The following is an 11,575-nucleotide window of genomic DNA, read 5'->3' on the forward strand; positions in this document are numbered from 1 at the left end:
TTTCACTGAATGTTTCACGCACTGTATTTAGAGATGGTTGGATAACAGTATTCCAGATTTGCCGTCCGTCGTTATGGATATCGGTAATAACACCATTCAATTCACTGAGAAATTCCTGTAGGTGATGTATTTCTGTGTTCCACACCCGTGCAAAGGTGGGGTTGTTTACAAGAACCTGATATATGCTGGGGCTTTCTTCCATGAACCACCTCATGAAGGAAGAGGTGGTATATTCAAGGTCACGCCCCCAACTGCTAAATATCTGATCCGCAGGCGAGACAAGGTCAACCAGGAAGTGTTCGTTCTGGTAGTCTAAGGAAGGATCGAATTCCAGCACGAACTGCAGAATATCCTCTGTTTTCAATCTCAGCCCAATAGCACCATCTTGCCTCCACTCACCGAACTTCCGATGGTCCAGAGCTGCTCCTATTTCCAGCGGATTGTGCAAACCAATTCTCAAGCGCCCCTTTTCGTATGCTTCTTCATTCTCCTGGCCAATGTCAACATGGACGGTGAACTCTGGTAAGTGTTTGCTAACTGTGGTCTCGATTTCCCAAAAATCTCCGTACTTGTCAGAAATTCCCATGATGGTTACAGCGGCTGCGTGATCATTGGAATAGGCATTTCCCCTGTAGGTATAGCCCCATTTGCCCTTAGGTGCGTTTACTCGAGCTTCGAAGTCAAATCCATCCATGGAGGGTTCAACGCGCGTAGAAACATGAAGGTTTTCCCAAGTCTCCTTGGTGAGGCTCCAGTACTTAAATTCATATACGCCATCATGGAAATTGGAATCCGTTATTTGTGCATCCATATTTACTGAAAATCCCGAGAAACTTTGGGTAATTGTCGCATTTATATCACGGGTTTTGTTTTCTGTGTATGGATGAATATCGACAGCCAATACTACATTTCTCTCTGGTACGTTTTCATCAGTAAGTTCTACCAAAGCAGAAAGAGTAGCATCCTCAGACTGGGTAATATTACCCTGAAGGACAATGTTCTTTATTTCTGGGTGACTAAACACAGCCATGATATGGTGTTCCTCCTGGCCAAAACGCGATTTATCATCATATTTGATCATCAGATTAACTGCTGGAACTTGCTGGTCAAGATCATTCCAAGTAAATCTTGACTGGAGATCGAAGTCTCCCGACCCACATACGGCCGATGTATTCCAGTGCACAGTCTGGGCTGGTAACATTAATTCCACTGATCCTTTATATTCATCCGCAAACATGCCAGGATGAATATTGAAGTTAGATCTGTAACCAATTCTGTTTTTGTTGAGTTCAAACACAATGCTTTCATTCAGATGATGGTAATTCATAGAGAAAGTACCTTCTGCATAAAAGTTGTTTTCAGCAGAATCACCAGAAAGGGAAATGTGATGGCCTCCCTCTAAAGCTTCTTGGCGGAAGTGGAAGCCATAGCTATCAATGTTTAAACCTGAAGACACACCCACCTTTACACGGCATTCATTAACCATATCTGAGTTTTCGAAGTTCAGGACTAAGAAAGCTGGGAAGTTTCTACTTGTAGTTATTGCAAATATCTTGTCACTACCCCACTCTAAATGAAGCTTAAGGAGTTCTGCTTCATGGCTTTCCACTTGGAAATAGATCTTACGACCTAGGTCAACGAAAAGCCTAGTGTCTAACCACTTCAAGTCAGTTTCAGTTTCAGTTTGCATCTCAGTATGGGTGCGGAGATCCAGTATTTCTGTCTTTGTGCTTAATCGAATAATAGTGTGCAAAGTTATTTCGTTTACACGAACTATGGATACTAATCCTTGAAATGCTGGAGAAGAAAACGGTTTTAAAGAGTATGTAAATCCAACTTTGCCAATACGTCCTTCTACTGTTGCAAAATTATCTCTCATTCCCATAGTGTATTTCAGGGAAACGATTTCATATTTTTCTAGAGGCAGATTTAGTGACAATCTAAGATCACACCAACTCCATTGCTTCATGTTATACTTGACCTCTGCTCCCACCTTTCCTCCTGGATATTCAAACATTACAACGAAGTCGGGCATGCTCTCTCCAAAATGTGGTGTCTGTAACACAAACTTTTCGTATCCTTTGTAAGGCGTTATGACACTGATTTTACCAGCCCATCCAATGAAAGGGTCTGGTATGATAAACATATGGAATTCATACTCATCGTCTTCTGTTGTATATGAAATGTGCAATTCTTTCTCCGATCTATGCTGTGGCCAAGAGAAATATACTTTAGCAGTTCTGAAAGAAGGCAGAGGAGTTGAAGAGGAAACAGTCAACATGATCTCATTTGAGAAGTTATATAGAATATTCATTCTATAATTGTTATAGCTTACCATAACTCTACTATTAATAATTTCTCCATGTGTCGACAAAAATGATAGATAGTGGCCAGGCAACCTGACTGAAATCTCTTGGCGCTTATACCATGTTTTACTGTTATCAATGCGCAGAGAAAAACTGTCAGTTAAATAACTATCAACATATATGCTAAATGCTCGCATTAGATTGCTTTCATCATATTGAATTTTGATATTTGTATTGAGCTCTGGAAGACTGCTGTTTGTGAACAAATAAAGGTATACTTTATTGTCCGAATTCTCAAATACAAATCTAGAGTGGAACACTTCCCTCTTGTTTTTCACTCTGATATCTGATTTGATCATCTGGAACCCATTATTTTCGAAATTTCCTTCCAGAATGGTATCACCAGCACTTGTTACTTTACCTTCAATTTGTATATTAGATGGTGTAAGGTCCTCATTAGCCTTACCAGTAATTACAATATCTTCATGTGGCAACCAAGATGAATTTATTGTCATCCGCATGGTATATGTGGTGGAATCTATGGTAAGTTTTGCCTTGTGATCCTCACCATCAACCTTTAGATCTGCAGTAAATACAATGTCCCTCTGCCACTGCATGTTGCAGTTTAGGGAATGTTTACCTGTCCAGTCAGAGGATACATGTGCATCAAATTGCACCTGCTTCTGTTGTCTGTTGTACTGAAATTGGCCTGTGAAATCCAATTGCTTTGATCCCATTGCAGCTTTTCCATCAATAACAAAAGAGAATAAAGCACGAACATTGAAATTCACTTCAAATAAAAATGTATTTTCTTTCAGGTATGGGGAGTTCATTTCCAGACTGAATATGACTTTCTCAAAGCTAATGTCCTCATTCCAGTTAATCTGAAGAATATGCTCAGTGGTTGCATCAGGGTAGGACAAAGTGAAGCTGAAACTGTCAATACTGTAAGACACTGTCAATGTGACTGACCATTCAGGAGATTTGATTTTGAGGATTCTAGTCTCGGTTTCATCATCTGGGAAAAATGTATCAAAAGATACTTTATACACTTGTTCTCCTTCTCTAGTCACAGCAAAGTTGAATGTTCCAGGTCCAAAAGCAAGTATCAGTGGAACCTTACAGATGAATCCATAAGGAACATCAATATAATCACTATGAACCTCAGCTTTCATGGAGAAGTGGTTAGAAATAATTTCATAGTCCATAATAAGTTCATGCTTAGTTGCCTCTCCATGGATTGGCTTTACTGACATATTTGAAGTGATGCTGAATATCTTAAAATTCTGTTTGTGATTGATGGCTGCATCAATGAGTACCGATTCTAATCTCATTTCTTGGGACTCAATATGAACATGTACATTAAATTTCCTTCGATTAGGTTTTGTCACTTCTACCTCTACATTTGTGTTGAAAATGGAGGATTTAATTGTCCATGGATCTTCAAAGTTTATATCAATAAATACCCACTTTTCTTTTGACTCCTTTAATGACATCTCAAAGACTGAAGAGAACTTGTATTCATCTGGTTGGACTTCATATTTGAAAATGATGTTGAAAGGTTGTTCATTACTGGAATGTGGAATCGACATGTGGCTATTAAAGTTTCTCCAGTCATTCTGAGCTTCCAAATTCCATTCAAAATCTGCAACATATATGTCCAATTTGCCATTAAATGAACTCCAGTGTAATTTAGCCTCCATCTTCTCGAATGGTGCAACAAGAGTGGTAACTTCACCATCAAATTTGAACTCATCTTCATCAAAGTTATATTCAAATGCAGCACCAAAGATGTCACTGTCTTCTCTCTGGAACTTAGCATTAAACTGTGACCGCATAGGAGAGAGGATAGCAGTCATGAAGAAGTTATGATTGTCCCATTCAAGTTTTGCATTGAACTTTCCTTCTTCACTTTCTGTCTGCAGAGACATCTCAAAGGTGACTTCTTGGAATGGCATCCAGGGGCTGATGAGCTTCATTTCCACCTTCCACATCTGAGCCTCCAGATCGAAGTGGATGTTGTTTTCTTCAGGCCAAGTCATCTCTGCTGTGAGCACAAACTTATTGTTTTGGACTCCTGTTGTTACATTGAAGGTTACTAACTCATAATCCTTAAGAGGAGTCTGGGCTGTTACCTGAACAGAATAAGTTTGTGTAAACTCATAGTTGCATGTAATTTTCCATTCATCTTCATTATAAACAAGAGAAGCCTCTACCTGATCTGGCTTCCATGTGAAGTTTGCTGACAGTTTTTGAACTTCTGTAGATGGTGTATTCAAGCTGCAGTTAAAGACCAGTTCATTCTTCTTTGACTTAAAGAAACCTGACAAAGTTATTCGTTGAGTCCATTCAACAAATGTTGTTAGTGTCAGTTGCGTGAGATTCTTTTTCAACGAAAATTCAGCATCACAGCCAAAGCTCAGTCGGGGCAAGGCCTTAAAAGGTGTAATAACCTCAACATTCACCTTGGCTCGATCTCCTCTGCGCATCCCTGTAACAGAGACCTCTATTTTGTCTCCCCACTCCAACATGATACCAGCCAAATCCTCCATGGCATTCATGTTACCTTTGGCAAAAGCATTAAAATTGTATTGAGCCTCCATGTTAAATGGATGATAAGGATCTTCAGAGGAAGTGAAATGCAATTCGAGCCCAGATTTTTTCTTGCGAATAACAGTATTCCCACTTAGGTCATACTGTTTATCTCCATGGCTTATGGTCACATTACCTTCATGACCCGTTGTGCTGGAATAGCTTGCTTGCACTGTAACAGGTTGCATCTCAGACGATTCTATGGAGAATTCAAGTTGATGGTCATCATCATTGGACTCATACTTTCCATCAAAGTTAAAGTAATGAGATTCTGACCATGCCGACTGAATACTGATACTGTAGAACTCTAACCTTGCCACAAGTACGTTTACATTTCCATATTTCAAATCTACCTGGATACTGCCTTCATTTATGCTAATACTGAAATCAATGGGATCATACTCCTTGAGATCTCCTTGTAGATGCAGATTGTTTTCGAGATCATTATGGCTGAATGTTAATTCAAATTTTCCTTGAAACCCAAAGAAATCCACTGATGTACTGCCAAGTATTTCCATGCTATTGTTTCCCTCTTCAAAGCTTGTTGATATTTTGATATTGTGGTAGTCCACACTCAAGTCAATAGAGGCCTCTGTAGGTCCAGGGCCAGTTCCATCATATTTCAAATTGAAGGTTATTTCAGAAGCTCCATCAAAGGGTGTCATGACATTAATGTTCATATCAGCGGTGGTATTTGTATGTTCAAGGTCAAGTTTCAGTCCACCTCTTTGATGTCCATAAATATAAAATGCTTCAAATTTCAGCGGGATTCCTCCTGATGACCAACTGATCTTGACTTTGGTTGGATTACTAAAGGGAGTAATTAGATTTAATATAAATTCTCCATTGCTTCCGTCGGATGCTAAATTAAAGCCACATTCAAAAAGAATATGTTCAATTGCAGCATTGAAGTTAAGATCGTAATTATCAAAGAAACTGTACTTCATACCAATTTGGAGCTTAGATACATAAGGGAATGGTAAACTGGCAATCAATTTCATCATACCTTCTCTTGGATCAAACTGAGAATCAAAGTCAATTTCAAATTTGTCCAGACCATATTGATAAGTTGCCTTAAGGATTAGTGGGTTCATCTGGTACTCGGCAATAACATGGTGATCTTTGGTGAATGTTGAAGTGAACTGTATGTCGATGCTTTGGTTATCTACTCTACCTTTGAGTGCCATGTTCCCATTTTCTTTCATGTCCAACCCTAAGACCATAAAATAACTCATTTTCTTCTTTCCTATGTCCCAGGCAGCTTCCATGTCTTCATATCCAGGTATGTTGGTGGTCACAGTAATGTTACCCATAGAAGCAGCAGTTTTCTTCCCTCTTAGCTTAATTACAGATCTCATTTCCCAGTTTTCAAAAACTCCTTCCACTTGAATATTTCGTGGATTCTTAAGCATATAACTTAAACTGTATGACGTATTTGACTCCTCAACATTTCCTTCCATTATTTTTACAACAATTTGGCCAGACTTAAATCCTCTTGCGAGAGACATATTTGCCGCAAAATCAAAATCTGTTTGGTGTCGTTCCAAGCGGATTTCACCACCTTCATCCATTACTAGAGGAATGTTAGCCATGAAAATATACTCCCCAGCATCAAAGAAGGTCAAATCTGGAAGGATTTCCAAAGAGATGTTTGTGTCTAAAGGTCGGAAAGAGGCAGCCAAACCAAGACGGCCACGAACATGGTCAAATGACACCGATGCTTCACCTTCAATATTGTACATGAAGGCAAACTTGAATGCATCGATGATCTTCCTTGGGGTGAAAATAGAAATTTCCGTTTCTTGGTCACTCCAAGTAGTGTGATGGTTGTGGGCAATGTCAACCGCATATGAGTCACCTGATATTGTCATGTTGAGTCCTGCATGGTATGTTCTTTGCTCCGAGTCAGAAACAGGTGTGCCATAACTGAATTCAAAGTGCTCATACCCCTGGAATGGTGTTGAGACAAAAAGGCTGCTTTTCATCATTTCATTCGCCATTATTTGGTCACCAGTGATCTCATAAGTGTTGTTATCTTGAGTAATTAAAATCTGAAATTGTGGATGAGGGTCATTTACATTTCCCTCAAATTTGAAACTATATTCGTGGAATGAATGGAGAGAGGATAGCATTTCACCTGTAACTGAGATATACCCATCAGTGAATGTGAAATCTGCATGGCCTTCAGCATCACCTTTTGGTGAACTTAATTTAAAATTCCCAGATTTTGGTTCCTTACGAAGATCATAGTTCATGATAAATTCTGAATTCACTGTATTGTCATCTGACAATAGAGAAACTTCTGCATCACCCATGTCAGAGTGGAAATTACCTTTTATATGCAGTTCTGAAGAAAATGGCTCAAAGAAATCACTGAAATATTTTCCTTCTAACATAAACTGTTGTAGTTGTAGATTGTAAGTAAACTCAGTATGGAAGATCTTCCTCGTTGTTTCTACACCAATTTCGAACCTTGTTCTAGAGCCAAAGAAGGTGAAGAGGAAGTAGTTTGAGTCAGACGGGGGACTGTATAAACGTACCTTTATGTGGAATTCATCTATATCATTGAGTCCGCTACTTATTGATACGCCATAGGAAGGTCCAGCACTAATTGTGACTTCGGCTTTGAAAAGATTCTCATGCTTATCTCGAATACTAGAAACATCGAAAGTGACAATATCTTGTATATGCATGTGAACTTCAAATGTTTTGGAAGGATAGTTGTATTTAGCACTGAGGTCGAACAGGGAAGGTCCACTGCATTCTGCTTGGTAATTCGCTTTCATTTCTCCAGATGTAAAAGTACGACTCAAAGAACTTTCAAAATTAAAGCAAAACCTGGTTCCAGTTGCTGTCACTATCAGACCAAAGTCCTCTTCAGTTAGAAGATTCACTTTAACATCAACATTTTCAAGAACTGGGAAGGGGGACTCAATCTTTAAGTAAGACTCCTTCAGACTAGCTTTCATATCTAAGGAGGCCCACTTCTTCTCATTGAGGTTCGTAACAACATTAGCTTGATAGTCATTTGGTGCAAGGGAATACTGGATTGTTGTTTCTGTATCGAAAGGATAGTATATTTCGTTCTCCATTTTTATTGTGACTCGCCCAGTTTCACCTCCCTTTCTGCTCATATACCTCACACTGCCAACAAAGTTTTCTTGGTTTACTTTCAATTTTGCAGTTGCCATGAATCCTCGTCTTTGCTGGATGAAAAGGTGCAGTGTAATTTTTTTTATCTCAGGGATGTCTGAGTTCATGTTCACTGTAAACTGTTTCTTAAACTTCTTGATACTCCAGTTAATGTTACCTTTGAGGCCAGTGAATCTTGAACCAAATTCGTCGGTTCTTTGTGCATCCAGATTCAGGGTACTGTTAACAACCCTGGCTGCTAGCTCATACTTTCTTGCATTGCCAGGAATGACGTATCCTTTGAAGTCCATGTCATCTTGATGATAATAACAGAAAAATGACCATTCGGATGCATGAGGACTATACTTTAAGTTGAACTTTGTTTGTGCTACTTCAGAATTGATACTGAGCAGAAAGCTCAATTCCTTCATGTCATAAAGTTCATCTTCAACACTGAGATCATACTCGCTTTGATACTCAAGCAGGAACTGTCTGTCTAGATTGAGGGAGCAGTTAGCTTTGGAATTGAAGTGCCACTCATTAAAGTCAAATTGAGTAGTAAGGAATCCAGCTTTGTAATAATCTTCAAGGGTTAGATCAAAGTCCAACTCTCCTATCAGGTTCTCAAAACCTTCAAAGTCTGAATTAATCCTGAAGTTTCCTTTAAATCCGTAGTCTTCTAAGTTGCTCAAGTCAGCCAATACTTTCATCTCTGTATGTTGTGGTGAACCATTGCTTGGATAATAACTTGCAACAAATATACCCTCAAAATGTGGGTAATAAGTTTCGATCTCAGATTTCAAAAGGAAAATGTCTGAATTATTCCTGGAAAGGCGGAATCGAAGGTTTGGAATATCAGAACTACCTTTGAGATGTGTTAATTCAGCCACATAATCACCCTCAGGATCACCTACAAGCACCTTGAACACTATACCATCTGGTAAATCAGTCTTGAACGACAAGATGTATTCACCCCAAGTCACTTCAAGGTCTCCACGGTACTGGGAATCAAAGCTCAGACCTGTTTGAAAATGTACCTCTTGATCAAGGAAGTCTGCCTTGGCTGTGAAATTATACATCACAAAAGCTCCAGTGCCAAAGAAACTTTCTTCAAACTGCAGATTGCTCTCTCCTTGTACGTGGTACTGGGAGCCATAGGTAGTGTTTAGGTAGATGTGAGTGTTTGATTCGAAGTTGTGCTTCCACCTGATTTCAACATCTTCAAAGTACTGTGACTTCATTTTTAACTTTACATCAACATACTGCCAGGCAAATGGTGCATATTTCTCTGCTTCAATATTGAATACAGTTGCATCACCATACAGTGAATCAAATATGTAGGTAGGGACACTGGGATCTGATAAATCAAAGTACAGTTTGCTGATGAAATCTTCTGTCCAATGAGTTGTTAGGTGAAGGTTTGAGTCTAAAGTTGAAAGGTCTTCTTGAGCATTCAGAGCTAGCTGTAGAGTTATGGGATCTTCATAGTTAGGTATTGTTAAATGACTGTTGCTTGTCCACTCTAGACTACGATGGTAATCTAGAGTGTGGTCGAAATGGAACGTGTGAACATTCCAGGTACCAAATAGCTGAGATACAAACCGCTCAGATTCCTTTGAATGCCTGAGAGACAAATCCACATTTTGGCCAAAAATATCTGTAAGCGTAATGCGCCCATTTGCTCTTATAGGGACCAGGTCTTCTCCCCAGGCTGCTTCAGACTCGTAGGTAACACTCATTGTGTTAAGTGATGCGTGAAGATGTTGCTTCAGGCCAGCTTCACTGAATTTATGGTTCATTTCCATTGTTGCCTGAACATCTTTGTGAGAGAGGTAGAAATGAGCCTTTGTTTCCTCGGGAACAGCATAGTTGGCGCTGAATTCTGCTGCAATGGTGTTAATGTATTTCAGCGATGACCTCAGATCGAAAGTAACATTGAAGTACTCTTCATCATGAATGTTTGTAACATTAAATGTCACTGGCTGAGTCCATGGAGAGTTGAACTCTAATGATCCAGTTAATCTTCGTGCGCCCCAGTCCAGCTCGTTCTTCCCAGAGAATGAAAGTGAAGTCTTGTCACTCTCAGTTCCTGCCTGAAGTTCCAGGTCAAACTCATCGTCAGTGAACTTATACAATCCTTGAATCTGGAAGGGTGCGGTGTTGATGGGGGAATTCAGATTGAGTTCAAGACTGACAAAGTCTCCCGCCACTTCTTGTGTTTTGGTAGTGATAATTTCAATTTTCCATGGGTCGTAAGAAGGGGTAAGAGCGAGACTGGCGCCAGTCATGTAATGTTCACCATCGTACTTGTGATAAAGGTGGAGGTGTGAGTCACAGGTTCCACCATCTTCATACTGGAGCTTAACATCTATATCGTCGCTCATCTGAGACTCGCCACGAATCTGATGCGATCACAAGTAGAATTATTAATGCAGCGAATGATATTATTAAGTAATGCTGAATCATAATTATGGAACCCAAAATACTAACTATTTACACATGTAAACTAAAAGCACCCCGAAGAGAAACTAAGCTAAGAGAATCGCACAGTCGGTGACTTTCATCTATCATTTATCTTACCTTCAACTCGTCCCATTCAAACTCTGCGAATCCACCTGCTGCAGGATTGCCGTGGGCTTCAAAGGCGAAACCGACCCTTCTGAGGCGGTTGAATGGTGTCGTGAAGGTGAATACAAGTCCGCGTGAGTCGTCGGAGAACCACCCATCTCGGTTAGTGATTTTCACCAGACCTTCAATCACGTCGCCGTTGTACGTGGAAGAAGCCTGTGAGACGGCAAAGGTGCGCTTTATTTCCCGTCTTCCTCGGAGGTTCACGGCCAAGACAGAATTACACAATCACTTTTAAAAGTAACTGTCGCCGCCTAAGATATTAAGAACAGATTACTTTAACACAGCTTTAAAATACATACAAGCGAAAGAAGACAGATACACCCCACCTTGATATCCCTCACGGAGCCATCGTAGGTGTGAGACAAGTGAAGGTCGGACGTAAAGGTCTCGCCAGAGGGCTGCGTGAAGGTCATCTGAACGGCGGTCTTAAGATGGTCTGCGTCAGGGTGGTCGTAGTGTCCTCTGACCTGGAGCTTACTTTCCAACAGCCGTAGACTGCTACTGAAAGTCTGGGCACTGAACCGGTAACATGATGAGATGAGGGTGGACATTTTTTATTTTATGATGTATCAAATGAAAATGTGTAGAGCTGCTACATAGCAAGTTTTTACTCTTAAAACGCGAACTTTGTGAGTAGTTAAGAGTCGAATATATTTACACGAAGGCTTAGGGCTGCAACCATTACCTGTCGAGGGTGACTGTCAGATGGAACAGTTTGTCCTTTCTGCTTGTGATGTAAGCCTCGTACTGCTGCCTGTCTGGGCCTTCTTGATTCAGCATGGCCATCTGGAATTACCAAAAATGTTTACCTATGCAGTGACTCGTCTTTCTTTTGAACATATCCTGTGTAAAAAACATGAACACGCACTATCACACTCATTCATGCTCACAAATCAAACAAACACGTACGTACG

At 40.1% G+C, this 11,575-nt stretch overlaps 1 protein-coding gene across 1 annotated transcript in view; it reads right to left on the reverse strand.

Annotated features, from left to right (window-relative positions):
* Nucleotides 1–11,575, reverse strand: part of LOC119591387 — a gene marked incomplete in the record, with an annotated part of 32,034 nt that overhangs the window by 19,887 nt on the left and 572 nt on the right. The window contains 4 exon segments of the mRNA XM_037940126.1: nt 2–10,432; nt 10,611–10,814; nt 10,988–11,177; nt 11,347–11,447. Of these exon segments, the coding sequence (XP_037796054.1) occupies nt 2–10,432; nt 10,611–10,814; nt 10,988–11,177; nt 11,347–11,447 (10,926 nt within the window).

This window comes from Penaeus monodon, chromosome 28 (genome assembly GCF_015228065.2).
Source record: "Penaeus monodon isolate SGIC_2016 chromosome 28, NSTDA_Pmon_1, whole genome shotgun sequence".
Lineage (NCBI taxonomy): Eukaryota > Metazoa > Arthropoda > Malacostraca > Decapoda > Penaeidae > Penaeus > Penaeus monodon.